Source organism: Corvus kubaryi, unplaced genomic scaffold, assembly GCF_017639235.1.
Source record: "Corvus kubaryi isolate FWS band 111438036 unplaced genomic scaffold, C.kubaryi_AGA036_p1.0 37152, whole genome shotgun sequence".
In the NCBI taxonomy this organism is placed as follows: domain Eukaryota; kingdom Metazoa; phylum Chordata; class Aves; order Passeriformes; family Corvidae; genus Corvus; species Corvus kubaryi.
Genome location: NW_024581040.1, coordinates 263,817 through 290,911, shown reverse-complemented (window position 1 = coordinate 290,911; position 27,095 = coordinate 263,817). Strand labels below are relative to the sequence as shown.

The window sequence follows — 27,095 nt, the reverse complement described above, 5'->3', positions numbered from 1 at the left end:
GGAGCAGGTCAGGACCAGAGAAGGGCTTTTTCCAGTAGAAAATGATCCAGAATACCAACACCTACACTTCAACTCTCCTAAAGGAGCAGCAGACTGGTGACCTGCCATGATTCTCCAACAGATGCTCTGTCCTTTGGATGTTGGACAGATGGGCACGGACTGGCACAGTGGATTAGTGAGGAGCCATTTGCCTGGTGCTCAGGGCTGGCAGTGCTCCCCCAAGGGCTCTTTGGCTTCTGGAGCAGAGGAGTTGCATGTAATGATTAATTAGGAATCCCCTGCCTGATGTGAGTGCTCGGAGCAGGGTGGCCTGGTGGGGTGTCTTTGTGTAACAGTCCCATCCTGCAGATGTTGTTTGGGAGTGTGGGTTCCAAGTCTTGCCAACTAACTTTTCTTTATTTGTGCTGAGTGCATTTGAAGTTGCATCATTTCCTCGGTAAGAAGAGTTTTGTTTTTGACTGGAGTGTTTGTCAGGTGGGGGAAATCCTAAATGTGAGTGCTCTCTGGTGGTGGAGATTTCTGCTTCAGTGTTCCCATTTCTGCAGTGTATTTTCCAGGAGCAACTGCATGTGAATATACCCTGCCTGGAGTTAAAGATTGTTGGTTTTTTTTTTAACTCCTTTCCCTAAAAATAAAAACTACAAAACAAAGTAAAAGCCTTTTTCTTGCCTTAGTGGACTTCTTTTCTAGAGAAGAATTTCTCTCCCTTAAAATGATTTATATTCTGTGACTCACTGGTTTTTATTTTCTCATTATCAATTGATGTTTTAATGAGGTAATAAAAACTGGTATAAAAACTTCTCATGAAAGAGCTGATGTTCCTCCTCAAAATAACCCACAAGAATTAAATACTGTGAATTGCTTTTTGGCTGCTGAGCTGCTGGAGAGAGGGGACTGAGGGGAGACTCACTGAGGCTGCAGCTCCTCCCCAGGGGCCGCTCCGATCTCTGCTCCCTGTGAGCAGGGACAGGACCTCAGGGAACAGCTGGAGCTGTGTCAGGGGGATTTGGGATGGAGATCAGGGGTGCTGGGCACTGCCCAGGCTCCCCAGGGAATGGTCCCGGCCCCGAGGCTGCCAGAGCTGCAGGAGCGCTGGGACAGCGCTGCCAGGGATGCCCAGGGTGGGGTTGTTGGGGGATCTGTGCAGGGCCAGGGTGGGACTGGATGATCCCTGTGGGTCCCTTCCCACTCTGAATATTCCATGATTCTCTGACATTGATACAGAAATTATTCTAATGGAATTATTCCAGGGAAATGTTTTGTTGTAGCACAAGCTGATGTGATTTCCATGAGATACAAACCAAGGTTTGACCCTGGGGCTGTCGCCCCAGGAGTGGACACTGGGGTTCCTTTTATCAAGGAGCTTTTTTTGATCAAGGAACTGCACTGTTGTTGCTTTGAATAACGAAACGCCAGTTCCGTGTGTTACACCTCAGCGCTAAAATGACTGTGCTGGCTGTGAAAAGCACCAAATGGATTCATGCTCTTGTTTTGTGACCTCGCCCTGCAGAGGAATCACGGATTTAACACCGCTCAAAGCTCCCCATTTGCACTGCCCTCGTGGGTTGTTTTCTTAAGCTTTCCTGAGTTCTCCATGGGCAAGGCAAAGCCGGCTCTCCCACCGGAGCCCTGCAGCCAGGAAAACAAGCCCTGCTGTTCTTGGCCTGCTGCTGTGCTGAGCCACGCTCAGGGATGAAAAGGGGCTTTATCAGCAACGAGGGCTGAGGAACCGGAGCTCCTGGTGGGAACATCTGAGCACAGCTCTGGAATTCTAACTCTGGTGCAAGGAAATAAAGAGAAATGAACTGAGAGGTAAATGAGAGTGTCACTTGTTCATAAACTCTGTATCCCCAAAGCCAGGCTGGAGAGGTGCCTGTTTGTCAAGCCTGGAGATGGATCCTTCTTCCCCCTCATCTCCATCTGCCTTTTCCCACAGAGCTGAAGACACAACTCATCAGAGCCTGGTAAAACCTTTTAGAACTTGGCTTGGAGGCCCAATGTGGGATCTGTCGTCTGAGCTGAGCTGTGGGGAAGTGACAGGCAGGATGTGAGCCTGCTGCCTGTGCTAGCATCCCAGCTGGAACCCCTCTGGAGCAGGGGCTCTGCAGGGACAGGCTGGCAGGGCCAGATCTGGGGGTTCTGCTTAGAGGCAGAGGGTGCTGGGCACTCCCCAGGCTCCCCTGGGAATGGTCCCAGCCCCGAGGCTGCTGGAGCTCCAGGAGCGCTGGGACAGCCCTGGATGCCCAGGGTGGGGTTGTTGGGGTGTCTGGGCAGGGCCAGGAGTTGGACTCGATGATCACTGTGGGTCCCTTCCCACTCAGGAGATTCTGTGATTCTATGATTCACTCAGGGACACTGAACTGTCGCGGGAGGAAACTTAAACTAGGTCTGGCAATGCAAGTTTACATAATTCATTACTTAAGGAAGAGGTCAGAGTATTGGGTGCTGTGATGGTGGCTTGGCACGACACTGCAGCAGGAATGGCCTTTATTTCCTTATTTCTCCTCAGGTAAACCAACCCCCTCACCTTCCCTGTGGCCATGAACCCTCCAGCTGCTCATGGAGTTTAAAACCTCATCCATAATCTGCTGGATCTTTATTTTCGGCATCAGTAGTGCCTTGAGCAGCAGTTCTGTGCTGCTGGGCAGGGACTTGGGAGAGCAGCCTCAGAGTTCTCCATTGGGTAACTCACCTTTTTCGGGTGTCCATCTCCAAAAGGTGGGAACGATTCTGCTCATTGTGATGTCCTTGTGGTTTCCATTACATATTGATATCCCAGTGTGACTTGATCACCTTAATACCAACAGCGTTGTGTGGGTTTGATTTTTCAAGCTCTCCTCTGTGTATGCAGAGTCCCCCATGGACTCCCAGCCTGGTATCCCATCCCTTTGCACTTCTACCTGTTTGGCATCTTCCAAGAAATTAAAATTAGGGGTATTGGTATTGCTAATTATGTTGACCTAATCTTTTCTATTATCTATTTTTGAAAGGTACATTACTGGTAACTTTCAAACAGCATGTATCTCAAAAACGTAAAATAACTTAGCATTTTAAGCTCATTATTGTTTTGGGAAATGCGTATCAGGACACCTTCAGTTAAAAGTGATGTAGGAAGAAGAGGAAGTTTTGCAATTTTCGTGTCTTCCCAGTGCAGTATTCCAGGTGGAAGCTCGAGTTGGAGGCACAAACACTCCTAGAAAGTGGAATGCTGGTTGCTGGATGATATTTCTTGAGTTTTATTACACCTGCTAAAAACTGAAGCTGCCAAGATGCTGCAGAAGATTCTCAAATGAACAATAGAAAATGTCAGGGCTGTCACCACATGGGGGTGGTAATAAATTCAATAAAGTAATGCTGGAATTTGTGCTGGAGTCCATCCGGATTCGAGGCTCCCGGGCTGTGTGGAGGAGTTCTGCTGCCATCTAATGTCCCGAGGTCTAAGTGCAGCTGCAGACAGGGATTGGCGCTGGAAATCCAGGGTTTGTATGTTGATCCCTAAACCTGCTGCTGTCCTTTCTCCTCCTGAGAAACAAATGCTGTGTGAATTCCTCAGCTGGTAATCTGGAATTATTCTGAGCTCTCCTCATAGGTAACTTTCAATAAAATAGGAATTTGTTTGGAAATGTCTTCTAACTTAAACACTTTTTTTAAACTAACATCAAGTTATTTTCTTTCTTGTTTGCAGAAAGAGTCAAAGGGCCAGGTAGGGATAGGAACGGTGTAGTTTAGGGTTGTTTGCACACATTCTTAGAAATATTTCCCCTCTGGTTTAGCAGCAGTGGTGATACTGAAGTGCCTTCCAGCAAAAAGGACTCAATGCTAGAGCTGGGAGGCTGCAATTCCCTCCTGGGCTTCTGTCTTTGTTTACTTTCAAGTGTGATTAGACCTCTCAGTGAGGGCTTCAGAACTTCTGCTCCTCTGGCCTGAGGGGTGATGGACAACTACAGAACGTGAAAAAAGAATTTGCCTGTAAATCCCCTTTATGAAGCGGATTAGATTTGCTCCTCACACTCATGTTCACTTACTGTCCGTTGTAGAAACTGTAAATTCCATATCACCTGTCTGGAAGTGAAACAGAGGTAGAAATGTCCTTTGTAGGTGGTGGAACTCCAAGTCAGCCCTGGGCTGTTGTCCTTGTACCCTCGGGTCTCTGTATCTGCTGCTGTGCCATCCCTGCTCGGGGCATGTCCAGAGCCAGGGTTTTGCTGTGGTGTTTCCATAGGGTGATGGATGGAAGAGTTCACCCGATGGCCCGGGCAGCTGCCTGTCCTGAACCTCTGCACTCGTCTGATTTGTGCCTTTTGTCTCCTGCTGGGCAGGTTCGAGAAAGGCCGGATTTACACCTTTATCGGGGAGGTGGTTGTTTCCATGAATCCTTACAAGAACCTGAACATCTACGGGCGGGACACGATCGAGCAGTACAGGGGCAGGGAGCTCTACGAGAGGCCTCCCCACCTCTTTGCCATCGCTGATGCTGCTTACAAAGCCATGAAGAGACGATCCAAAGACACCTGCATTGTCATCTCAGGTAGGCTGGGAGGGCTCTGCATGGTGATGAGCACTTGATCTGTGTGAAATTCCAGGCGGAAGGAGAATAATTGTTTGGCTAATGACAGCGTTTTATAAGAGAAACTTCATTAATCTTAAAGCTGCTCATTTGCATTTGAATCCGTGTGTGGAGACCGGCACAATTATTTCTTATCTCATTCGAGGGCTGGTGCCAGTCAGGAGCTGGATCTGTGCCTGCAGAGGGATAATGTGAGCAAGAGCCCTGTGTCTGCTCTGGGAAGTGACCTGGGATCAGGAGTGACCTGAGATCAGGTGTGACCTGGAGTCGGGAGAGCTGGGATCAGGAGTGAGCTGGGAGCAGTAGAACTGGGCTCGTCTCCCCTCAGAAGCTGCTGATTTTTGTCGCTGCCCTGACTGGCCACTGTTTGTTCCCTGCTCCATTGGAAAGGCAGTGGCTCCATCAGTGGGAACAGGGCTGGTACCAGAGTGATCCCTGGCTGGATCCTGGCACTTGCTTCCTTAATGTCCCCGTGCTCGAGCGGCTCTGAAAGGAGAGAGCCCCGGGCTGGGGTGCTGAACAGTGGCCCCTTGTGCTGCTGCAGGCCAGGCTTTCTCCTCTAACAATATTCCTTTGATCCTCTGTGTTCCAGCCCTTTTCCCGACCTGTGAAATCTCACAGCACAGTTGCTCAAAGTCAGCCCAGCAGCAACCAGGCAGGGTTATGGCTGTGTTTAGTAAACGTCCCAAGTGCACACAAAGATTGCTTTAAAAAGAAAAACTCAAACCCTCCAGGCACTGTTGGGGTACAATTGAGGTCTTCTGTCCGGTGATTTGTTTTGCTTTTTTCATCTGTTTGGTCACCGTGGTGTTTCTGCCCCCAGGTGAAAGCGGGGCTGGGAAAACTGAGGCCAGTAAATACATAATGCAGTACATAGCAGCCATCACCAACCCCGGGCAGAGGGCTGAGGTGGAGAGGTAAGGCCTGGGCTGGAAAAGAAGGGAAATTCTCCTGCTTGTGGATCTCTTTCTGTGAGCTCTGCAGCACCACATTATCAGACAGTCTCTTGTACATGCTGATTTATACTTAACTTCTGCTTTTACTCTGGGAATTTTGCAGTATTAATTGCTGAAATCACAGTGAAAAGTTTATTTTGAAAGTTCAAACTTTCAAAATCAAAACAGCATCTAGAAATACCATCCAGCCAATATCAACCATCTAATGGCAGGACTCAATGATCTTAGACGTCTTTTCCAACCTAAATGATTCTAAATCACTTTTCCTGGGGCAAACTGCCTGAAATTTGGGTGGGCTAGAACACCATGTGGAGTGCAAGGAGTGTATTCCGTGACCTTCCAGGCTCACATGATTCTGAATTGCAAAATGTCCCTCTCTGTCCTGGAGTAAAAGTTTTGGAGCAAAGAATGTGGCTTTCTGCAGAAACAGACTTAAACCTACCCAGAATGAACTTTTGAAAATGACTTGAAAAAGAGTTCAGAAAATTGGTTTCAGAATTCAAATGTGTATAGAAACTGAATTTCTGGTGCTGCTTTCAGGGTGGGGGTCTGGTCTTTGAACCAAAGAGCATTTGCTTGCTCTGAGGAGCATTGCTGACAGCTCCCAGCTGATTTCCCATGGGATTGCTGATGTCATCCACATCTGCCAAAATCTGCCATCAAAGAGCATCACTGCTGTCATTGAATTCTTCTGGAGAAATGGCTGGGAAAAAAAATCCCATGGTGTGAGTGTTGAAGTCTTACCCTGTTCCCTTTTCCATCCATCCCTCCCTGCTGCAGAGTGAAGAACATCCTGCTGAAATCCAACTGTGTGTTGGAGGCCTTTGGCAATGCCAAAACAAACCGCAATGACAATTCCAGCCGGTTTGGAAAGTACATGGACATCAACTTCGACTTCAAGGGAGACCCCATAGGTGGGCACATCAATAATTACCTGCTAGAAAAGGTGAGGCACCCTCCCTTCCAGAGTTACAGCATTTGCTGGAGTTACTTTTGCAATCTGTGCTTTGCCAGTAAAAAGTTTTCCGTTCAAACGTGCACAGCAGGTGAGATATGAGGGCATGGAAATAAATCCAGGGTTTAATTTTTCCTCAGGAGTCAGGAGAGCCACTGCAGTGCTGGCAGCACCCTGTTCCTGGAGCACCAGGACTTCCAGGGCTCAGCAGGAACAGGGCTGTGTTACCCAAAGGATTTTGGGGGGGAAGGGGAGAGGTTGAAGTTTAATGTCAGTTTTTATTTTGGATACAATTTACCCTCTGCACAGCTCCTTTGTAATTCCTGCCCTGAGCTCTTCCTGGAGGAGGAGATCTCCAGGGCTATAGGGAGCAAGTCTGCTTGAGCAGTGTTCTTTTGGAATAACGCCACAGCCTTGGGTGAGCTGTTGGTAGTGTTGTTTTTATATGTTCCAAGTGATCCTGAGCATAATTATTTTCTTCGTGTCACTAAGTGGTGTCTGAAAACATTGGAATATGCAAAACTGGAGAAACCAGGCGTGAGCCATTAACAGTTCTTGCTGTGTGAGACACGTCTGGCTTTGATTATGTGTTTGACCACATCTGCCAACACCCTTTTTTGTTTGTGTTTCTTTTTTACTTCTCCCCTTATTTCCCTGAAGTCTATTTTCAGAATAAACACTTTATTTTAAAAAACAAAACAACAAACCCAAACATTTAACTTTGGATACTTTGATGTGAAAAGAGGGCTGGGACTGCAGCTGCAGTGACTTAAATCCTGATGATTTATTTATCCTGATTGCTTATTTCATATTCTTGACTTCTCCCAAGTTAAATTTGTTTCCATTTCAAAGCAGTGGAGGCTCTGGCCCAAACACAAGCCATAACAGACAGTGGCTTTGCAGCAGGAACACACTGGATCGTGGAATGTCCTGGGTTGGAAGGCACCCACAAGGATCATCCAGTCCAACTCCTGCCCTGCACAGACCCCCCAACAATCCCACCCTGGGCATCCCTGGCAGTGCTGTCCAAACACTCCTGGAGCTCTGGCAGCCTCAGAGCTGTGCCCATTCCCTGGGGAGCCTGGGCAGTGCCCCACCACCCTCTGGGGGAAGAGCCTTTCCCTGATATCCAACCTAAACCTCCCTAGAGCAGCTTTGTTCCTCATCACTCTCCGTAGTTCAAACTTACAGCATAAAATAAGGACACGTTGCTTGGTGACTGAATGCCTGCTGCATTTAACCCTTTTTTGTGCTGTTTACACTGATTTGGAGGGAGGGTTCTGGAATGGAGCTATGGCTCCCTGAAACAAGGTCCTTGTGTCAGAGCAGAGCATTCCCTGGTACCGTGGCTGGGAGCTGTGGGCAGCCTGTCCTGGGGGTGTAGGAGTGGTGACTACCAGGCCCTGAGCATTTGTCTGTAGTCACAGAGTCCTGGTTTTCATTTCCAGTGATTAAATAATTCTAAAACTAAAATGAAGTTTTATTTCACTCCTCCATGAAAGCCACCCTGTGGTTCCCACATGGGGTTCCTGGGTGGAAGTAGGACATTGCAGCTTTTACACAAGCTGGTGCTTTTGACTGTAGACCACAAGCTCCAGGGTCGCACATGTGTGATGGTGTTCCCAAGAGCCTGAGTGTGAGATGTGATGGATTTGGGGTGTCCTGGTGATGTGGGTGTCTGAGGGGAGGTGCTGATGTCCCGCTAACACCCAGTGCTGTGCTTTGTTCCCCCAGTCCCGTGTGATCGTGCAGCAGCCAGGGGAACGAAGCTTCCACTCCTTCTACCAGGTTTGTGTTCCTTTGCTGGAGCAGTGACTTGTCCCCAGTTTCCCAGACGTTTTGGGCAGAGCACTCAGGGCTTTCACCCTCTCATGTATTTTGCAGAAGGTTCCCTTTTGCAGCATCTTGGGTGATCTTGGGTTCTTCAGTTCTCGGCGGGGGCCTGGGCTGGGAGGGAGCCTGGGAAGATGGATTGTTTTCTATCCTCCAGTCCCATATTAACACATTTATAAACTTAAAAGGAGGCTGACTAAACAAATATGGTAGGACATTGGACTTTGACTCACTGTTTTATTTGTAGTAAGTCTAATCCCTCTATTTTCTCTTGAGGCCTTTAGTCCATATGGAAGTAATTTTATTACACCAAGTTGACTTTTTTTGTTTTTTGGATGTTTTTTAATGTCTTCCACATTGTGTGGTGGTTCCCTGTGTGTCCTTTGGGGGATATGGTCAGCCTATTAGTATAACCTTGATTCTGCAGTGAGGAAAGGGGAGGTTTGTTTATTTTTTTCCCATTTCTCAGTACTCCATGATGGCGTGTTAGCACTTTCCTCACGGATGTGTCATTTCCAGGAGGAAAAGTCTCTGTGTGGGCAATGTGCTTGCCAAGGCACAGCTGTGGCATGGCCCAGGTGTGAACAGGTCTGGAGGGGGTTCAGGCTGGTTTTTATACAGTTGTGACTCTAAAAGGACAGTGATTTGTGGTGGCAGAGCCCTGCACCAGTGCAGACTCCACATCTTGCGTGTTGTGTTCCACATATTGTAGCAGTAATTAATGTTTTTATGATTTTGCTTGTCAAGAGACAGAAAAAAGAAGGATTTTGTATTTTTCATTCACCATTTCTTAAAACACTCTTCATGCAGCTCCTGCAGGGAGGATCTGAGCAGCTCCTGCGTTCTCTGCACCTCCAGAAGGATGCATCAGCCTACAGCTACATCTGCCCTGGGGCACAGCTCAAGGTGAGGGGTCTGAGGGACCCAGGGACAGCTTAACATTGGGAATGCTGCTGGAAATGCTCAAAGCACTGCTGAGCTAGCAGAAGTTGAGGTCAGTGGGGATGAATATAGAAAGGTGACACTGGTGTGCTGTTTGTAATGAAGTCTCTGGCACTACATGATAAAGCATGAGTTTACTTAAATCATAGAAAAAATACCCCTCTATTCTGCTTAAAATATACAAATATACCTGTGCATGCTGCGTCTGCTTATAAACAGCAATAAAATGTTTTATTAATAAATGCAGGTGTAGATATTTGACATATTACCAGTGGCAGACATTCCATGTCCCATGATAGGTAACTTAAACTGCTTTCTGCACCAAAAAGCCATAAGGACTCATTTTTTTGCAGCATGATCTTTGAGTTACTGAAGCACTCAGTCTTCATGTCTGACTTGTCCTCAAGGGGGAACTCTGAGCAAGAAAGAAGGGAACAAATCCATGAAGTTTTTAGGAGAACAAGATCCTGAACACTTCAGATACATCTGGAGTTGTCCCTAATGTTGTCCCTTTGAAGCAAGGTCCAGACACAAGGCTCCCTGATATCCTGGGTGCTTTTGTGAAATGCACTTTGGTACAGAAACCCAGAGACCTCCTCACATGCCAGATGACTCTCTCTAAAAATGTGCATCGAAAACAAACCCAGGAGGCTGCAGGGAGGGAGGAAGAGGCTCATCTTGAGAAAGGTGGAGAACAGAGATTTCCTGCTGGCGCTCTGCAGCCGCTGCTCAGAGGGTCTGTGACTGCACAAATTGTCCCTGTTCTTCTTGGATTTTTTATGAACTCTTTCTCAGCAAATTCCACTGGGAAATTTATTGTGCTGTGGTGGATTTCTGTGTGTCCTGCTGCCAGAATATGTGTGTGCAGTGCAGGGTTCAGTGTCCAAGCATGCAAGATGGCATTGGAGTAAGCTGGGAAACCTCATGACAGTGGCTTGCATGTGAGAAACATCAAAGTGCATCTTTATTTCCCATGGGCTTGTGAAATCCTTGCTTCCTCACAGCTGACTTCCATTAAACCCCCCCCATCCCAAACTTCTCTCTCCCCTCAGTGTTCCATCAACGACGGGGCCGAGTTCAAGGCAGTTGCTGATGCCATGAAGGTGATTGGCTTCAAGCAGGAGGAGATTCAGACTGTCTACAAAATCGTGGCAGCCATTCTGCACCTGGTGAGCTCCCTGCCCATGGATATCCATCCCTGAACCCATCCCTGGGCTGTTCCTCAGGAGGGCTTGTACTGCCAGCAGCTCTGATTTTCCTGCTGCAGAAGCACTTGGCAGCTCTGTTGGCTGGGAAAGTGTGTCCAGTTCTCAGCTCCAGTGGGGAGAGAAAGTCCTTGCTGGAACAGGGCACTGCAGTAATGATCACATGTATTCTGCATGTTCCAGATCCCAAACCAGACATCCCACTAAGTACTGGGAGCTGTTAAATGTTCTGAAAAAGGAACTGTTGGGGTTTGGCAGTGAGGGCATAGGGAGCTTCTGTCCCTTTTTGCCCTCACACTCACCTTCACCACAGTGGTTCTGCTTCACTTCAGGGTGAAGGTTGAGCACAGGAAACACAGGAGACCTCTTAATTCTTTGTGTTCTGAGGTTGAGGAAATCTTCCTTCTCCTGGAGCCTCCTGGGAGCCACAGAGCCTCCTTCCCTGCACAGTGTCCCTGTATCTCAGCACTTGTGTGTCCCTGAGGAAAGAAGTGGGCAGGAGGAGGGTGGCAAAGAACAGCTTTGTTGCAGTTCCTTCTCCTCCTTGGGGTAGCAGTGCTGGGAAGGAAGGGAGGCAGAGCAGAGTGGGGCCATGCAGGCAGGCTGGGAGAGCACCCTCTGCTGTGGATCACCAGAGGGTGTCACTGCTTAATCCTGGCACAGAAGGTACCCAGGAGCAGAGCTGTGGTGGTGGGGTGCTGCCAGTCCAGTCCCACTGGCACTGACCTCCCAGCTTCCCCACACCATTCCCATTCCCTTTGTGGAAGGAGCCCTGCCGGGAGAACTGCAGCCAGTGAAGACAAATGCTACATCCAGCATTTGTATACATGGTGCAATTCCCTATCCCTGGAATCTGAATCTTGGCATGGTGTTTGATTAAATCTCAGGAAGTGTTTGATGTCATTTGTCCCAAAAGCTGAGCTGAACACTGAGCAGGAATGCTTTGCTTTGAGAAAGCCTTTGCTGCTCCCACTGACCTTGGAGCTTTGAGGGTGTGGATATGGAAGACCCACCTTCCAGTGTGGCAGGATATTTCCTGCTGGGAATAACAGGTGGAAAATGGATGGACCTGGGGGGTGGTGATTCCTGCTAGTAAAAGGCAGATAGAGAAATGCTGCTGATTGCAGGGGAACCTGAAGTTCTCCGTGGATGGAGACACTCCCATCATCGAGAACAGCAAGGCAGTGTCGGTCATCGCCGACCTCCTGTCCACCAAGGCCGAGCTGGTGGAGAAGGCGCTGCTGTTCCGGACAGTGGCCACGGGCAGGGACGTCATCGACAAGCAGCACACGGAGCAGGAGGCCACCTACGGCAGAGACGCCTTTGCAAAGGTGAGTTCCAGTCCCCTTCCTCTGCACAGGTGTGGGACACTCACCCAGACACGTTCCTGCTGCCTTTGCCCGTGGGCTGAGCTGCTCTCGGTGCCCAAGGAAGGCTTTGCTGTCAGAACTGCACCGTGCTCAGTGCCAGCAGGATTCCTGCTGGGTCCATCAGCAGTGCTTGCTGTACATCCTGCAGATTTCTCTCTGAACCTACGTGTTCCTGAGTTCTGTAGGGGTTTGTGGCACCTCCCCATCCCTGCCCTTCCAGCAGGGTCCAGCTCCCACAGCCAGCAGTGCCAGGAGGGGCACACCGAGGAGGGGACAGGCTGCAGGCCAGGCTGGCATCTGCAAATATGTCATAGAGGGAGGAATTTTCTGTGAAATGGGATCCTCAACTTCATTTTGCAGTTAAAGTCAAAGAGTAGAGAGTGGAACTGGAATACCTAGAATTCAGGTTGGAAACACAAAGTGTTGGGTTTTTTTAATTTTTTAAAGAATTGTGGAATGGTTTGGGTTGAAGGGACCTTGAAGGACCCTCACACTCCACCCCCCTGCCATGGGCAGGGACACCTTCCACAAGAAAAGTGGGTACCGATGGCAGGAGTGACAATTGTTCCTCCTCTGCTAAGAAATCAAATTATAAGGGAGGAACAGATCAAGTTATGAAGGTCCTTGATTATTAACTTGGCTTCTTTTCCTGAGATAATGTATTTACCCAGCTTCACAGCACATTTTGAACATGAGGACTTTGAAGACACCTCTGCCTCCAGAACATTTTCTTTGTGAAAGGTGAACAGGATTATTTTCCTGTCATCGTTCAGTTTTTGGGTTTCTGTGACTGACCTCTCCCTTGCTCTTCACTATTGTTAAATAATTCTCAGGAATGGTACTTATTAGGCAGCTGAAAAGCTGACTGGAAGCAAATTAGGGAACTGCTGCACCCAGTGACCTCACTGGGATTTCAACTTGTTATAAATGAGTTTTGGAAGAAAGAAAAGAAATACTTCCTTAGAATATTTTCTCCAGTCAGTAGCTGCTCACTTTCAACAGAACATTACCTGCAGCTTTGCTGGAGGCCTGGAATGAGCTGTGTTGAATTTCCTGGGAAGAGCTGAGGCAGGTGCAGGCAGGAGCCCTCAGTCTGTGTTTCCTGCAGGCCATTTACGAGCGTCTCTTCTGCTGGATTGTGACACACATCAACGATGTCATCGAGGTGAAGAACTATGACACCACAGTGCATGGCAAGAACACAGTCATTGGGGTCCTGGATATCTATGGCTTCGAGATATTTGACAATAACAGGTCAGCCACCTTCTAAAGCCCGGTGTTGTGCCCTCGCCTGTCCCAGAACACTCATCACCTTTTCTTCTCATGTTTTTGCAGTTTTGAACAATTCTGCATTAATTACTGCAATGAAAAGCTCCAGCAGCTCTTCATTCAGCTGGTTCTAAAGCAGGAGCAGGAGGAGTACCAGCGAGAGGGAATTCCCTGGAAGCATGTGAGTGCTTTGGCAGGGGAGGGAGAGGTTGCTGTGAGGTCAGTGTACCAGCACAAGTCCCAGATCTGAAGTTGCTCCACATGCAGGCTCCAGTCGATGGGACATCTGTGTCCCTGCCAGCTGTCCTGTCAGGCTGGGATCAGGCTGGGGCGGGAGCTCCCCAGCCACCTCAGCACGTGTGTCCTTGGGAAAATAAGGGACTCCAGGTCTGAGATGAAACCTCTTGTGGCACCTCTGTGATGCCGCACACACGACTGTGCGTTTCTGTTCTGAGTGCTTATGGATTTTTCTAGTTGTTGATAGTAACACTCAAAAATCTTGACTTTTCCTGTTCAAACTCTCTTCAGAATGCCAAGGACAGGATGTGCAGTGTCACTGTGGTGACTGCACACAGCTGAATTGTAAAAGACATTTTAAAGGGCATTCAGCAGCAGAGGTCTCAAGATGTTTGTGAGGGGTTTGAAAAATCACTTCCTTTGCTGTTCAGCATAGGAGAGCAGCCTGCTTGATCAGGAATTAGAGATCTGCATGTTCAGAGCTGATTGCTCCTCGCTGTCATACTGGTACTCTCCCATTTCTGCAGCCAAGGTCACCAACACCCTGTCCTTTGTTTGCTGCAGATTGATTACTTCAACAACCAGGTTATCGTGGACCTGGTGGAGCAGCAGCACAAAGGGATCATTGCCATTCTGGACGATGCCTGCATGAACGTGGGGAAAGTCACGGATGAGATGTTCCTCGAGGCCCTCAACAACAAACTGGGGAAGCACGCGCACTTCTCCAGCAGGAAGGTAACCCACAGACCTTGCTGTCCTCTGCCATCCCTTCTCCGTGTTCTAAGGTGGAATGGAATGAGGAAAAAGGGGTTTAGGGGTGGCTGGGTTGGAATCGCTGCGACTGAGTGTGAGATGAGGAGCCCGGAGCAGCTCCAGCCGCAGAGGAACCCGGCAGAGGGAGCTCCAGCACGTCCGATGGCACATCCCTTTTATTCCGGGATAAAAGGAGCCTGAGCTCGTGCCTTGACATACCATGATGTCATCTGGAACCAATCGATGCACCGGCTCGGCCCACGTGTTGTTCTTCCCAGGCTGCTCTAATACATAGTGACAGTGAAATTGTTCTCACTCCTGCATTATTACAGCGCTGTGATTTGGGCTTTTTTCATCGTCATTGGCTGCAGAACGTGCTCATCTCCCGCTGCACCTCAGAGCACCCCGGCCCCTCGCCCGGCTTTGTCTGGGCTACAATGGGCGAATTAAAAGGCTTCATTTGTTCCTCACTTGGCAGCAGATTGCAAAATGGTCACCAGCCTGATTAATTTGAGAATCTTTCACACTAAGTAATCAAATAAGGGCCTTTAATTTATTGATGTCTCTCTACTCAGAAACACTGTCTGAAATGCGTGGCTCAGAGTGCCAGTCCCCCCTGCTCCCTCCCACCCCGGCACAATGTTTTATGTAGGTCAGAAATACCAAATTAGCCTGGTTGTGTAAGATATGTGCTAAAGGCTGCCTCTGGGAGGCTCAGGATAAACAATGGGTCTGGCTGCGGCTGTCTGAGGAGAGGCCAGGATGAAAGTAAACCAAAAACCACTTTTTCCTCCCAGATGCTGCTTTCCTTAAATGCCCTTTTGCTGCAGCACACCTGATGTCTCACCTGCCACGTGCACCCGGGCTCAGGGAGTGGGACAGGGAGCTTGATTCCAGTGTTGACCCAGATTTCACATGCCTGAGCAGTGACATGGCACGTTCTGAGAAAACCCACCTGAAAACAAGTGTGAGGCCTAGTCTGGGTTCCTGTTTGAATGCAAACGGCTTCCTTTAGTGGTAATGCTGGTGGGATGGAGCCTGGGATCCTCTGCAGTGGGGAGCTGGGGGAGTGGTCCAGTTTCCAGAGCTGTCTGGTCAGTGGATGTAGAGAGAGGAGTTTGGTTTCTGCTCTGTCCTGGCTCCCACATCTGCCCAGGGGAAGGGGCTCTGCCACAGAGGGAGCAGGTGGTCCTTTAGTGCGGTGGAAGAAGGGGATGGAATTTCAGGAGGTATTATGGGAGGCTATAAAATGAACATTTAAAAATAAAATCTGCTGAAGTCCTTGCCTTCAGGAGTCCCCTCCCAGCAAGGAGACATTAAAGGACAGCATTGCCAGCTGCAGCGTTCCTCAGCAGGAGGTGGCGTTGTCAAAAACTGCCTGCACAGGCTACAAGGGAGACAAGGAATCCTGCTATAAATAATGTTTATGGAGGGGGTGATGGATCTGCCTGGCTTGCTAATTTCTAGTTAAATCAATAGAGCCTTGAAAACACTGACCCATAAACCTCTCAGCATAATGATTATTTTTTCTCCCCATCGCATCTCTGCTGATGTCCCAGCACCTCAGAGCTCTTCCTCAGTCCCACCCACAACTGCTGTGGGAAGCCTGAGCCTTCTGAGCTCTTCTAATTTGGATTAAAACAAAGGGCTTGATTCCATCTCATGCTGTGCCTTTGCAGACTGCAGTGGCCCACGCAGATCCTGTAAAGTTCCACACATGGGAACTGTTCCTGAGGAGGTAAAGTCGTGTGTTGGGAGCGGCTCCCGTCCCTCAGCCCAGTTCATGCTCCACTGCTCCCTGCAGAGCATGTTGCACACAGGCTCCATGTGGAGAAGCTCTAGGGGGCTGTGGTGCCCTAAATAGTCGTGTCCTACTTTGTGTACCCGGCTGCTCCACGCTGCTGGCGCCCTTGTCCTGGGGAAGGCTGAACAAGCCAGGAGAATGCTGGTTAACACTTCCACCAGCAGAATTTGTGGCAGAATGTTGTATTCCTGGAGCGTGGGGTGTCCTCCTCAGATTTGTCTAATACTAATCTGGATGTGCAGATGTGCCACATGTTCTGGTGGCCCTTCCCAACGTCACCGTTCGTATCCACAGCCTCTCCAAATTCCATTTCTTTTCTGTTGATATTATACTTTGGAAGGATCAAGTGCAGTGACAGACAGTCCATGAATGCCTCAGTCTTCAAATTGTGGAGAGCATCAATCTCAACAAACTGGTTCTGAAGGGAGGAGTATCAGAAGGTCCATTCCAGTCCACCTGATGTTGTGTCTCCCAAGACACTGGACAGTGGTGAACGCCCACGTGAGAGCCCAATATGGGACAAATGTGAAGTGATAACTTGACCTGCTCCCATCTTCAGGGACCTGCAGCCCAGGAACCTCCTGGTGTCCTTAGTAGGGCTTTTTGTGCGGTCTTCTTGGTTTTTTAAATATACAAAGAATTCCACAGCTCAGATACTCATGTGAAGAGCTCCTTCCTCCTTGTTTCCCTCCCTCCTCCCTTTTCCATTTTAGATTACACCTCTCACCTCCTAGTTTTTAAATGGCAAAACACAGTTCTCTTTAGTGTCTTCCACTAGATCATCTCCACGTTTTTTGCCATCATCTCTGGGCATTTCTTTCCTAACCCAGGGAGGCCGAGTTCATTGGCCCATCCTCCCAGGGCAGGCAGTCAGCAGGGGATGGTTTTGCCCTTCAAGTCTCTCCCAGTTCTCCGTGTCCTTTTTGAGATGAAGGAGAGTAGGTAAAGGGACAGTTTGGGGCCCATCAGTTCCTGTGAACTTTGCCCTTTCTCAGTGGGAATCCCTGCCCTCCTGGGGCGTTTCATTTGCTCTGCTTTGCCCTCATTTAACTCCGGGTGTCTCCCGCAGTTTCTCCCAGGCAGCCCTCAGTGATGAAGTGCCACCACCCAGCCCCATGACCTTCCCATCGTCCTCAGGTTGTGGCTCATTTCAGATGCTGTGAAAGCACAGCCTCAGTGCCGGCTCCCACAGGATTCCCATCTTTCCAACACCTTTCTCCTGTCTTTACTACCCTTCAAATGCTGTGAGCTGTCAGTGAGGAGCCTCCTGCAAGGGCTCCCAGAAACCCAAGCAGATGATCCACTTTATCAATGGACTTGCTGCTCTTTTTTTCACTAATTTCGACTGCTTTGTCCAGCAGACACAAAGTTTGGAGAGAATCACGCCTTAAGAAAAAACAAACCAGCAAACAACAAAACCCCTGATTGCTGTGTTATGGCTCCTTCCAGCCTCTCCAGAGCTGGATGAGCTTTAGGAGGAGCTTGTGCTGCCAGCTGTGCCCTGTCTGGTAGCACAGACACATTTCTTTTTCCATTTGGTATTTGCCTCTTTTATTGACTTGTTGGTTTGAGCTGTGTGTTTGGGTGGCTGACAAAGGCACTCATGAGCCCCATGCTGGGAACCCACTGCAGCAAGAAAAATGACTTTGTTTTCCTGGTGTTGCCTCGTTCCTTCATTTCCTCTGTGTTCTGCTGCACCTCGGTCATCCATCAACTCTGCAGCTCCTGGTGCTCCCTCCTCCTGCTCTGCTGGACTTCCCACAACTCTGGGACCTCCTGGGGACCTTGGTACTCACGCTCCTTGGGCTCCTCCTTGTGATTAATTTTGTGTAAAGTATATTCTATTTTTTTCATCTGTTCTTAACAGTTTGAGCCAATCTATCCTGTGCTCTTGGACACAGGCGAATTTTTGGAGTGTATCTCCCTGTGCCAGTCATCCCTCCTGCCCTGCATTTCAACCATGCTAATTTCCTCTTTTATTTCTCCAAGACTTTTTGTGGATAGCAGATATCTGCTCATAGCCCTCGGTGTCGTTAAATGCTGCCTGCAAAGACTTAATTCATCTCCTGCTCCTTTTGCCTATAACAAAATCCTCATTCTTATCTCATTCTGCCTTTTTAATTAAGCCAGCCCTGATGGATTTTTTGGCTCCTGCTATTCCTGAAGGGATGAGTGTGTTACAGCCACTGCTGCTGAACAGCTGCCATGTGGGCACTGGACATCTTCTGTTGTGCAGAAGGAATGGGATGGGATGAGATGGGATGGGATGGGATGGGATGGGATGGGATGGGAAGGGAAGGGAATTTGAGCTGGAAGCAGAGGGCTGGAGCAGTGGATCTGCACAGGGGTCCCTGTTTGAGGGGTGTCAGATGACCAGGAGGGATCTGGGGCAGAACAAGCCTTGCTGTTGTCACAGCAATTGGCCCATTTCTCTGCTGAGGAGCTACACTGCAATGGGAAAAAATATAAAGGAAGATTTAAAAAAAGTCGTAAATTAACTCGTGGGTGCAGTGTTTCTCTACAGGCACAAGTGTTCTTTTTGCATAATGGTGTTTCTGAGATAATATCAATTTCCTGATAAAATTATAGGCTCTTGCAGCTTCATTTGTACAAGCACATATTCTTACAGTGCATCCATGAAAACATTATCCAGCGCTGGGTTTCACATCTGCACATGCACATAGAAAGTGGAATTCCTGCAGTTCCTAGTGCTATTTTGAAGGCAGGTTGTTCTTCCATGGAGCTTGTAAATCCAGGGATGGTGTTTTAATATCAACCCAAGGCTAGTATTTTGATGTATGTGAATTTATTTCAGCTTTGTGCCACGGACAAAACGCTGGAGTTCGACAGAGACTTCCGGATCAAGCATTACGCCGGGGATGTGATGTGAGTTGCCTTCAGAAATAAAGTTGCACCTTCTATTTTTGTCTTCCCAGCAGCTCTGAAGTGGTACAATATTCTGGTTTACTGCTGCTTCTGGTGCAAGCCAGAATAGCTGTCACACACAGTTACAGAGTGCAGTGCTTGCTTATCAATTAAATCTTCTGCTGGTGCCTTGCTCTACAGAGTGGGAATTTGTACTTGGAGTGAAACAAAAGGAGAGGGAGGGGTGGGAGTGAGGGGAGAGCAGTGCTCCAGGGAAAAAAAAGAGGGAAAAAAGGCAGCAGTGTTTATGCGAGAAAGCTACAGTGAGCTAATAAAATCTGGTTTAGACATCTGTTTGGTGTGATTATATAACTCTGGCTTTAAATTCTCCAATCAGCTGGAGCAGGCTGGAAGCACAGGGGAGTGATAACCTGCAGGAGGGATCGGGGCAGGAGGGTTGGGAGGTGCTTGCCTGGAACCTGCAGGAGCAGTGCAGGAGGTGACAGCAGTGGGAAGGGAGAGTGAGTGGAAGTGAAGGATGCACATGGTAGGAACCATTTGCTGGGAAAGCTGTCGTGTGGATTATCACTGGAGTCACTTAATGGTTTAGGATTTGTGTAACTTCCCATGTCAGAAGAAAGGGAGTTACTGGGGGAATAATTCATAATTTCTTTTACCTTGAGATTGATTTTAATTTTAATTCCAAGGACAACCAGTGTTACCAGACTGGAGCCCATGTAGCACAGGCAGGTTGTCTTCTGGAGCCTTTGCTGAGCAATTCCTGACAGGTATCCCTCATTTCAGGGGGGTTTGGAGGAGAAAATACAAGGTGCTGTCTTAGTGGTTAAACCTTCTGAACTGCCAGTTGCTGACTAATGGTGAAAAAGAAAACTGAAATGTGGAAGGAATCACAGATAGTTCAAGCTCAGATCTTATGTGGAGCCCTAACACTTGAGGGTGGTGCGGCCCTGGCACAGGGTGCCCAGAGCAGCTGTGGCTGTCCCTGGATCCCTGGAAGTGTCCCAGGCCAGGTTGGATGGGGCTTGGAGCAACTTGGGATAGTGGAAGGTGTCCCTGCCCATGGCAGGGGGTGGAATTGGATGACTATTAAAAAGTCCTATTCCAGGATTCTGTGATTTGAGGATGGCTTTGTACAGGGATTTGCAGGTTGTGGGTTGATCCCAGAGCCTGCAGGTTGGATGCAGCTTCCCAGGGTGGGATCTGCAGCTCAGGAAACATCTGTGTGAGAGTCACTGAATGGGGAGATTTTGGACCTTTTCCATGAGGACAGAGCACTGCCTACCTTGAGACTTGGAGAAGAGATGAGACCCTGAAACAGTGACCTCCTGGAGTGGTGTTGCTGTGGGAATAGAGGAAGGAAGGAATCTAAAATGTGTGTGTGTTGATTTCCAGGAGAGCTCCCCAGTCACTGGTCAGAGGCTGCTCTGGAATTCAGCCTCTCTCTACCACGAGAGGGGCAGACTGCACAGACTGAAAAACAAACTTGAGTTTCTCTAGGATTTAACACAAGCACACGCTCAGTTTGGAGACAGAATCCTGAGTGTAACTCCTGAATTTGGGCCATCTGCCCCCTGCACAAGTGCTGTGAGGTGTCTCAGCCAGCCCCTGCCCAGCTCCAGGGGCTCTCTGAAGCCAGGTTGTTGTTCTGTGCTGGAGGCGGGAGCTGTGCCCAAGGATCCAAGTCTCACACTCTGCTCCTGCAGCAATTAGTGATAGGCTGGGAGCAGGGCTGGCCTCCTGATTAGCATCTGCTGTGTCTGTAGGAGTGCAGGGATGCTGATTCCACAGTTAGCAGCAGCTCACAGATGGAGTTTGCTACTTTGTAATTAACTCTGGTTTTCCTGTGGTTTTTAGTTACTCAGTCACTGGATTTATTGACAAAAACAAGGACACTTTATTTCAAGACTTCAAACGCCTCATGTACAACAGGTAAGAATATTAATGAGGTGAATTTTAATCTGGTTTGTCAAAATCCTTTTTTGTGGAGTGATGCTATCAGAGACTCAGGTTTTCAGTGATTCTCTCTTCAGTGTGTGTGAATAAACACTTTGCTTTGGAATTTGATCTTTGTACATCTCCCGTGACCCAGAGGCTGTTAGTTTGATTTTTCAGGTTAAAGTCCTTATTCTGTACATGTTGTCTCTGTCCTGATGCAGCCTTTAATTGAACTGAATTTAAAGTGTTTGTTCAAAACCTACTGATTGTGCAGTCAAGATAGTGCAGCGCTTGCCTGTGCTGCCTGATTTGTCATTAACCAGTTGCAGATTTACCATCACTGCTCTGTCTGTAATCAGTGCTGAAGATACTGGGGAGCTTTGGTCAACAACAGCTATCCTTGGCCTCAGCTAAAACATCCTGTTTTGGATGAAAATATAGGGGGAAATGGGCAAATAGATTTGAATCCTTTCATGTGTGCAGTGACGTGAAAAGTGCAAACCATGAGGTCACGTGCTGGGCAAGTAAAAGTTGCCTTGAGATTCGAAATCCCATCAGAATGTGGGTGGAAGTGCCCATGGAGCTGTTTTTCTTCACCTGGCATTAAACATGTCCTGGTTTTGTAATCTGCAGCTTTCAGAGGCTCTGCTCAGAGGACAGTGGGCGCAGACACCCTGCAGTGCTGGGCACTGTTTACCTGGGCAGGTGTTAAATTGGTCTGCAGTCCTTTGGGCTGACTGGCTGTGCTCTCCCAAGCAGTCCCACTGTTCCTGTTTTCAACACTTCCCATCGACCAGGAACCTTGCAAAATATTTGCTGTGTGGTTTTATTAAATTTAGCCTGTTTTTTGTGTGAAGTCTCTGGAAAATCCTGTTCCCCAACACCACTTCCAGCACATTAAAGCCTGTGACAGATTGGCCATTGGACTGCTGTAAATGTGCTCAGTTTTGTCTGTTCCTGAACTCTTGCCATCCATCAGGGACAGTTTACCTCATGCTGAACCCTTCAGAAATACAGGCTAAAGTGTATAAATTACTTTCTATATCAAGAGAGGTGCAGAAATGCAGCTTGAACACAGGTGCCAGGTTCCAAGGGAGGATGATGTGGTCTCACTCTTCTCTGTGTTGATTAAATTCTTTCTGTTGTGTCAGTGAGGCAGCCCGTGCCTTTGATGGATCACTCTGTGGGGTTTCACTGTCCTATTCCTGCACATCTTGATCTGAAGGGAGAATTTGCTGGTTGTTCTTCCAGATACTCAGTTGTAAGCTTGAACTTGCTCTTAAGAGCACAAAATGTTGTGCCAGGAATGTCACCCTGGTGTGGGTGATGCGCTGTGAGCTGGAAGCAGCAGTGGGTCTGGGTGGAAAGCAGCTGTTGGATTGTCAGTGGAGTGGGAGTGCTGGGAGATTGCAATTAAAGAGACTCTCTCGTAGCTCCAACCCTGTGTTGAAGATGATGTGGCCTGAAGGGAAACTGAGCATCACTGAGGTCACCAAGAGACCTCTGACAGCGGCTACTCTGTTCAAGAACTCCATGATTGCACTGGTGGACAACCTGGCACTGAAGGTAAAGATTCCTGTTTCAAAATTGACTCTGACTTCTGATGAGAAGAGTGTGGCTTCTCCCTGGAGAGATTCCCACCTTCCCATCGCTGCCATGTGACGGGAGCTGAGCTGATCAAAGGCAGAGAGGAGCCGTGTCTGTGCCAAACAAGCTTTTGGCTGGGAAGGTCTCGAGGGAGGATCACCTCCATCCCCCATGAAGAAGGTGGACTTTTGGTTCCTCCATGACCAGTGAGTCTTTCACTTGTAGGAAAGCCAGTCTGTCTTAGGTAATGATTATTATATTAAATCATCTCTAGCAGAGCTCTTTGGGCAGAGGGCCCAGAGGATGCTGTTCATGGTGGAGAGGTTCTCTCTGGCTTCCCAGGACAATGGGCTTCCATACAATACAGGCAGACCTGTGTGAGTTCCTTCTTTCCTCCTCTTTGCCATGCCAGAGGGTGAGGAGGGAAAGCTTTTATTTCACCAAATATTGCAGTTTTATGGTAGAAGGCATTGCCTGGGCAAGAACCACGTTGTGTGAAGGAAGGGGGGGAAGGGAATGCTCTGGGAAGGGGCTGTTGGAGCGGCACAGCCGAGCAAGTGCTCAGATCCTGTGTGAGCAGAGATCCCTGAGGAATATTGGGGTGTTACTGGAGCTGGTTGGCCTTGCTGGATTCCTGGCACTGGAGTACAGCCCACAAGAGATGAACAGAGAGCCCAGGGTGCTGCTGTGTGTTCACATTCAGAATAATTAAGCAATAAAGAGCTAAGTGTTCCAGGTGTCTTCTCAGGAGCTGTGGGAGCAAAGGAAACAGGTCAGAGCACGGCCACCCAGTGCTGCCTGTGCACAGCAGGAGAGAGCTGCCCTCTCTTCTTGTTTCCAGAGTTAGAACATGAAATCACACCTGATTTATGGGGTCATTCCCAGAGGGTGCTGGGCACTGCCCAGGCTCCCCAGGGAATGGTCCCGGCCCCGAGGCTGCCAGAGCTGCAGGAGCGCTGGGACAGCGCTGCCAGGGATGCCCAGGGTGGGGTTGGTGGGGTGTCTGTGCAGGGCCAGGGGTTGGACTGGGTGATCTCTGGGGGTCCTCCCAACTGAGGATATTCTGTGATTCCATGTTTCTGTATTTTCCGTTCCTGTGCTGGAGTGGGTTTGATCTGAGCTCTGCAGGAGGGTCTGGGACCCACCAAAGCTGCCTGGAGGTGCCAGCTGAGTCTCCCCAGTGAGGAATGAAGCCCCATGGCTCCCCCAGGATGTTTTGCCTCAGGGGTCCTGAGAAGATGTCCCCATGAGCCCAGCCCAAGGCCAGGCCTTGCTGAAATAGGCACCATTAGTCAAAATTGAGAGAGTGCCTGTGTAGCCAGAGAGGAGCTTTCCTGGATGGCAAATCATGAGCTGTTGGAGCTGGGAAGGTGGCTGTGACTCTGGTGGGGATGGGGACACACTTCAGTCTGCTTCCCAAAGAGTCAAAATTGATCTGATCTGTTCATCTTCCAAATAATCTGCTGGCTGACCCTGAGCTGAATCTGGTACAGGTGGCAGGAGGTGCCAGGAGCCCAGGGAGTTTCTTTGTGTTGTGAGAGGAGCAGTTGTGGAAGGAAAAGTTTCTCCTTGGTATTGCTGGCTGTTGTTGCAGGTCTGGTCCTACAGAATGGCCACAGTCATTCGTGCCCAGCCCAGCGTGGGGAGCCTGAGGCAGTTCAGGACAGCCAGAATCACTGTGGGGGTGTTGTGGGGAGGGCTGTGACCAGAGCACAGCAGGGAGCTGGGAGGGCAGGTTCAGCAGGCGTCCGTGGAAAAATTTCCTTTCCTTGTTTATTGGAAAAGTTATTCCAGGCCACCTGGAAGTTGTAAAAATAGAATAGTCCAGAGTATGCTGTGCACTGTGGTGGTTTGAACAATCCCTGCAGCTCCCAGCAGGGCATGGAGAGTTTAAATCCCACCTTATCCATCTTGAATCAGTGGGTACCAGCATTGCTCACTGAAGGCTGCCTGGCTTGGGTGGAATTAATTTCCTTCAGTCCATTTATCATCAGTATCTCCATCACAAATACCAGCCCTTTCCAGGAGTAGGCATAACCAGGAACTGTTTCCAAGTCAAATTCACTTGAGGAGCTTCCTGTGTGTGTCTCAGTGTAGTCCTTTCCCATTTTTTATCTGTCCTAAACATTCACTGAGAAACTTGTATTGAAGCTGTTGGGGTTTTCCTGATTTTCTGTTGAATAGCAATGGAGAAAGAAGATTTCATTAGTATTGAGATACCAGTGCTGATAAGCATAATTTAAACTCAGCATGCTCCAAAACCAGATTTCATGGAGTCACAGAACTCTTCAGGCTGGAAAAGCCCTCTGAGATTGAGTCCAACTGACCCCCAGCACTGCCGAGGCCACCACTGACCCCTGTCCTCAGTGCCACATCCACACCTTTTCTGAACACTTCCAGGGATGGGGACTCCACCCCTGCCCTGGGCAGCCTCTTCCAGGGCTTGAGCACCCTTTCCATGAAGAAACTTTCCCAATATCCAACCTGAGCCTCTCCTGGCACAGCTTGAGGCTGTTTCCTCTTGTCCTGTCTCTGTTCCCTGGGAGCAGAGCTTGACCTCCTCCAGCTGCCCCCTCCTGTCAGGGAGTTGTGTTGGTGAGACCCATCCTGCAGCCATGCTTGTGTCACTTTAAAGGGTCTAAATGTTGGGGAAGTTCCTTAGATAAGGCTCCTGAACACAACCTTTGTGTACTTCAAACAGTAAATCAGAGTGTGGAGAGCTTCTGGCTGGCTGCTCTGCCCTGAACATCTCTGTGAGGTGACTTTCGGGACCGTTAATGATATGCACATGTCATTAGCAAGTCAATAATTAGGCATTCAGGCCATGCCAGTGAGATGCTGGTCATGCACGAAGCACTGGATGCTCTGCCTCAAGTGACTGCCAGTTTGGATACTTGGCTCTTCCTTCTGCTGGGGCTGGAACCGCTGCTGGTGAAGCCACTCTGCTTTGGGGACACCGTCACTGCAGCTCCAGGTGCTCTCCTCCTTCCCTGGGGCTGTGTTACTCATTTTTCCCATGCTGAATTTGGGACTGAAGTTGCACTGGTGGGGAATCAACGACACTCTCTGTGTGTCTTGACTGTGGCTTGGACCCTGCAGGACTTTTTGGGAAGCCTGTGGTCACAGCTGATGGAAGCAGCTCTGAACACAGGGTTGCACAAGTTGCTGAGGTCTAGGGATGTCAGAGGAATAAGGTTCCTTAGTGACAGCTAACACCAGTTCATATTATTCTCAGCTGTTTCTCAAAAAGCCAAGTTGAAGATAGGCTTGAGTTTTGTGCAGATGGAGCTGATGGTTTATGGATGTTACCTGAGTGTGCCCAGTGCAGTCAGTGCTCCTTGTCTCACCTGGGCTGTTCTGCCTCCGTGCTGCTCTGAAAACTCCTTTAAACCCTATTTATGTGCTCACTTTCTGTAGTCCTCAAACAGGATGGCTCCAGGAGCTCCTCTTTATTGATACTCATGTTTGGCCTCCCCGGAAAGCTGCGGGGTCTTTTGGCTGTAGCAAGAGTATCTTTAAACCTGTCCTTTGGGGGAATAGTCTCCGAAAGTGCCAATTTGGTGGGCAGGAATAACAATAATCTTGGAATTTTAGAATTGTTAAGGTTGGAAAAGACATTTAATTAAGATCATCAAGTTCAACCGTCATCCCAGCACCACCAGAATATCAAAGTCTGTGGCTGCAGTAGCTGCAGCATAAGTGGTTATTTAACTTTTCTGCTATCTAAAATAACAACCTTTAAAATTCTCTTTTGTTGCTATTCTGGTTTAAACCTGGAATCTGGTGGTGAAGCAGAACTCTTCAGTCTCTGAGAGAAGGGGCAGGTGTTGTGGTTACTGGGATGTCTCAGGGGCTTCCATAGGGTCAGTGGCACAGTACTGGTGTTGTTAACAGTGCAGGGGCTGTTCTCAAATCTGGTTTTAATTTCAGTTTCTGTAAACACAAGTCCATGTGGAGACACTGGAAATGTGGCTGGAAATGCCACACCTCCAATCCTGGGGGCAGTTTTGGGGCCACCATAACAAGAAGGACCTGGAAGGGATGGATATGGGAAGGGATTGGAGCTGGGATGGGGCTGGAGCCCCAGGAGTGGCTGAGGGAACTGGGAAAGGGGCTCAGGCTGGAGCAAAGGAGGCTCAGGGGGGACCTTGTGGCTCTGCACAAGTCCCTGACAGGAGGGGGCAGCCGGGGGGGTCGGGCTCTGCTGGCAGGGAACAGGGACAGGAGGAGAGGGAACGGCCTCAGGCTGGGCCAGGGGAGGTTTAGGTTGGATATTGGGGAAAATTTCTTCACAGAAAGAGTAGTCAGGCATTGGCACAGCTGCCCAGGACTGGGGTGGAGTCCCCATCCCTGGATAGGTTTCAGAGCCATGTGGCACTTGGGGACAGGGGTCAGTGGTAGCCTGGGCAGTGCTGGGGGTCAGCTGGATTCAATGATCTCAGAGGGCTTTTCCAGCCTGAACAATTCTGTGACTCCAGAAATCTGGTTTTGGAGCACACTGAGTTTAAATTATGCTTCTCAGCACTGGTTCTCAATGCTGCTGAATCCTCCAGATTTCCAGAATCTTTTGGGCAAAAACTTCTCATAGATAGAAAAAAGTGCTGTTTTTTCCAAAACCAAGCCACTCAAAACAAAAACTGCCTTTTCTGGTTGCCATGTGCCATTTCTCAAGCACGTTTTACTGCCCAGGCTCTGCTCTCTGTGATGGATTATTTTGGGTGTCTGTTTTGTAAATCCTGGCACAGGAAGCCCTGTGGCTGCCCCAGCTGCGACTGGTGAGCTTCTCTGGGAACTCT

At 48.9% G+C, this 27,095-nt stretch overlaps 1 protein-coding gene across 2 annotated transcripts in view; it reads left to right on the top strand.

Annotated features, from left to right (window-relative positions):
* Positions 1-27,095, top strand: part of MYO1D (myosin ID) — a 154,603-nt gene that overhangs the window by 31,246 nt on the left and 96,262 nt on the right. For both annotated transcript variants that reach the window (XM_042021576.1, XM_042021574.1), the window contains exons 2-14: positions 4,320-4,528; positions 5,391-5,484; positions 6,304-6,469; positions 8,213-8,266; positions 9,122-9,217; positions 10,306-10,422; positions 11,586-11,789; positions 12,937-13,082; positions 13,164-13,278; positions 13,899-14,069; positions 18,707-18,777; positions 20,632-20,706; positions 22,146-22,278. In XM_042021576.1, the coding sequence (XP_041877510.1) occupies positions 4,320-4,528; positions 5,391-5,484; positions 6,304-6,469; positions 8,213-8,266; positions 9,122-9,217; positions 10,306-10,422; positions 11,586-11,789; positions 12,937-13,082; positions 13,164-13,278; positions 13,899-14,069; positions 18,707-18,777; positions 20,632-20,706; positions 22,146-22,278 (1,651 nt within the window). The remainder of the gene's footprint in view (positions 1-4,319; positions 4,529-5,390; positions 5,485-6,303; positions 6,470-8,212; positions 8,267-9,121; positions 9,218-10,305; positions 10,423-11,585; positions 11,790-12,936; positions 13,083-13,163; positions 13,279-13,898; positions 14,070-18,706; positions 18,778-20,631; positions 20,707-22,145; positions 22,279-27,095) is intronic.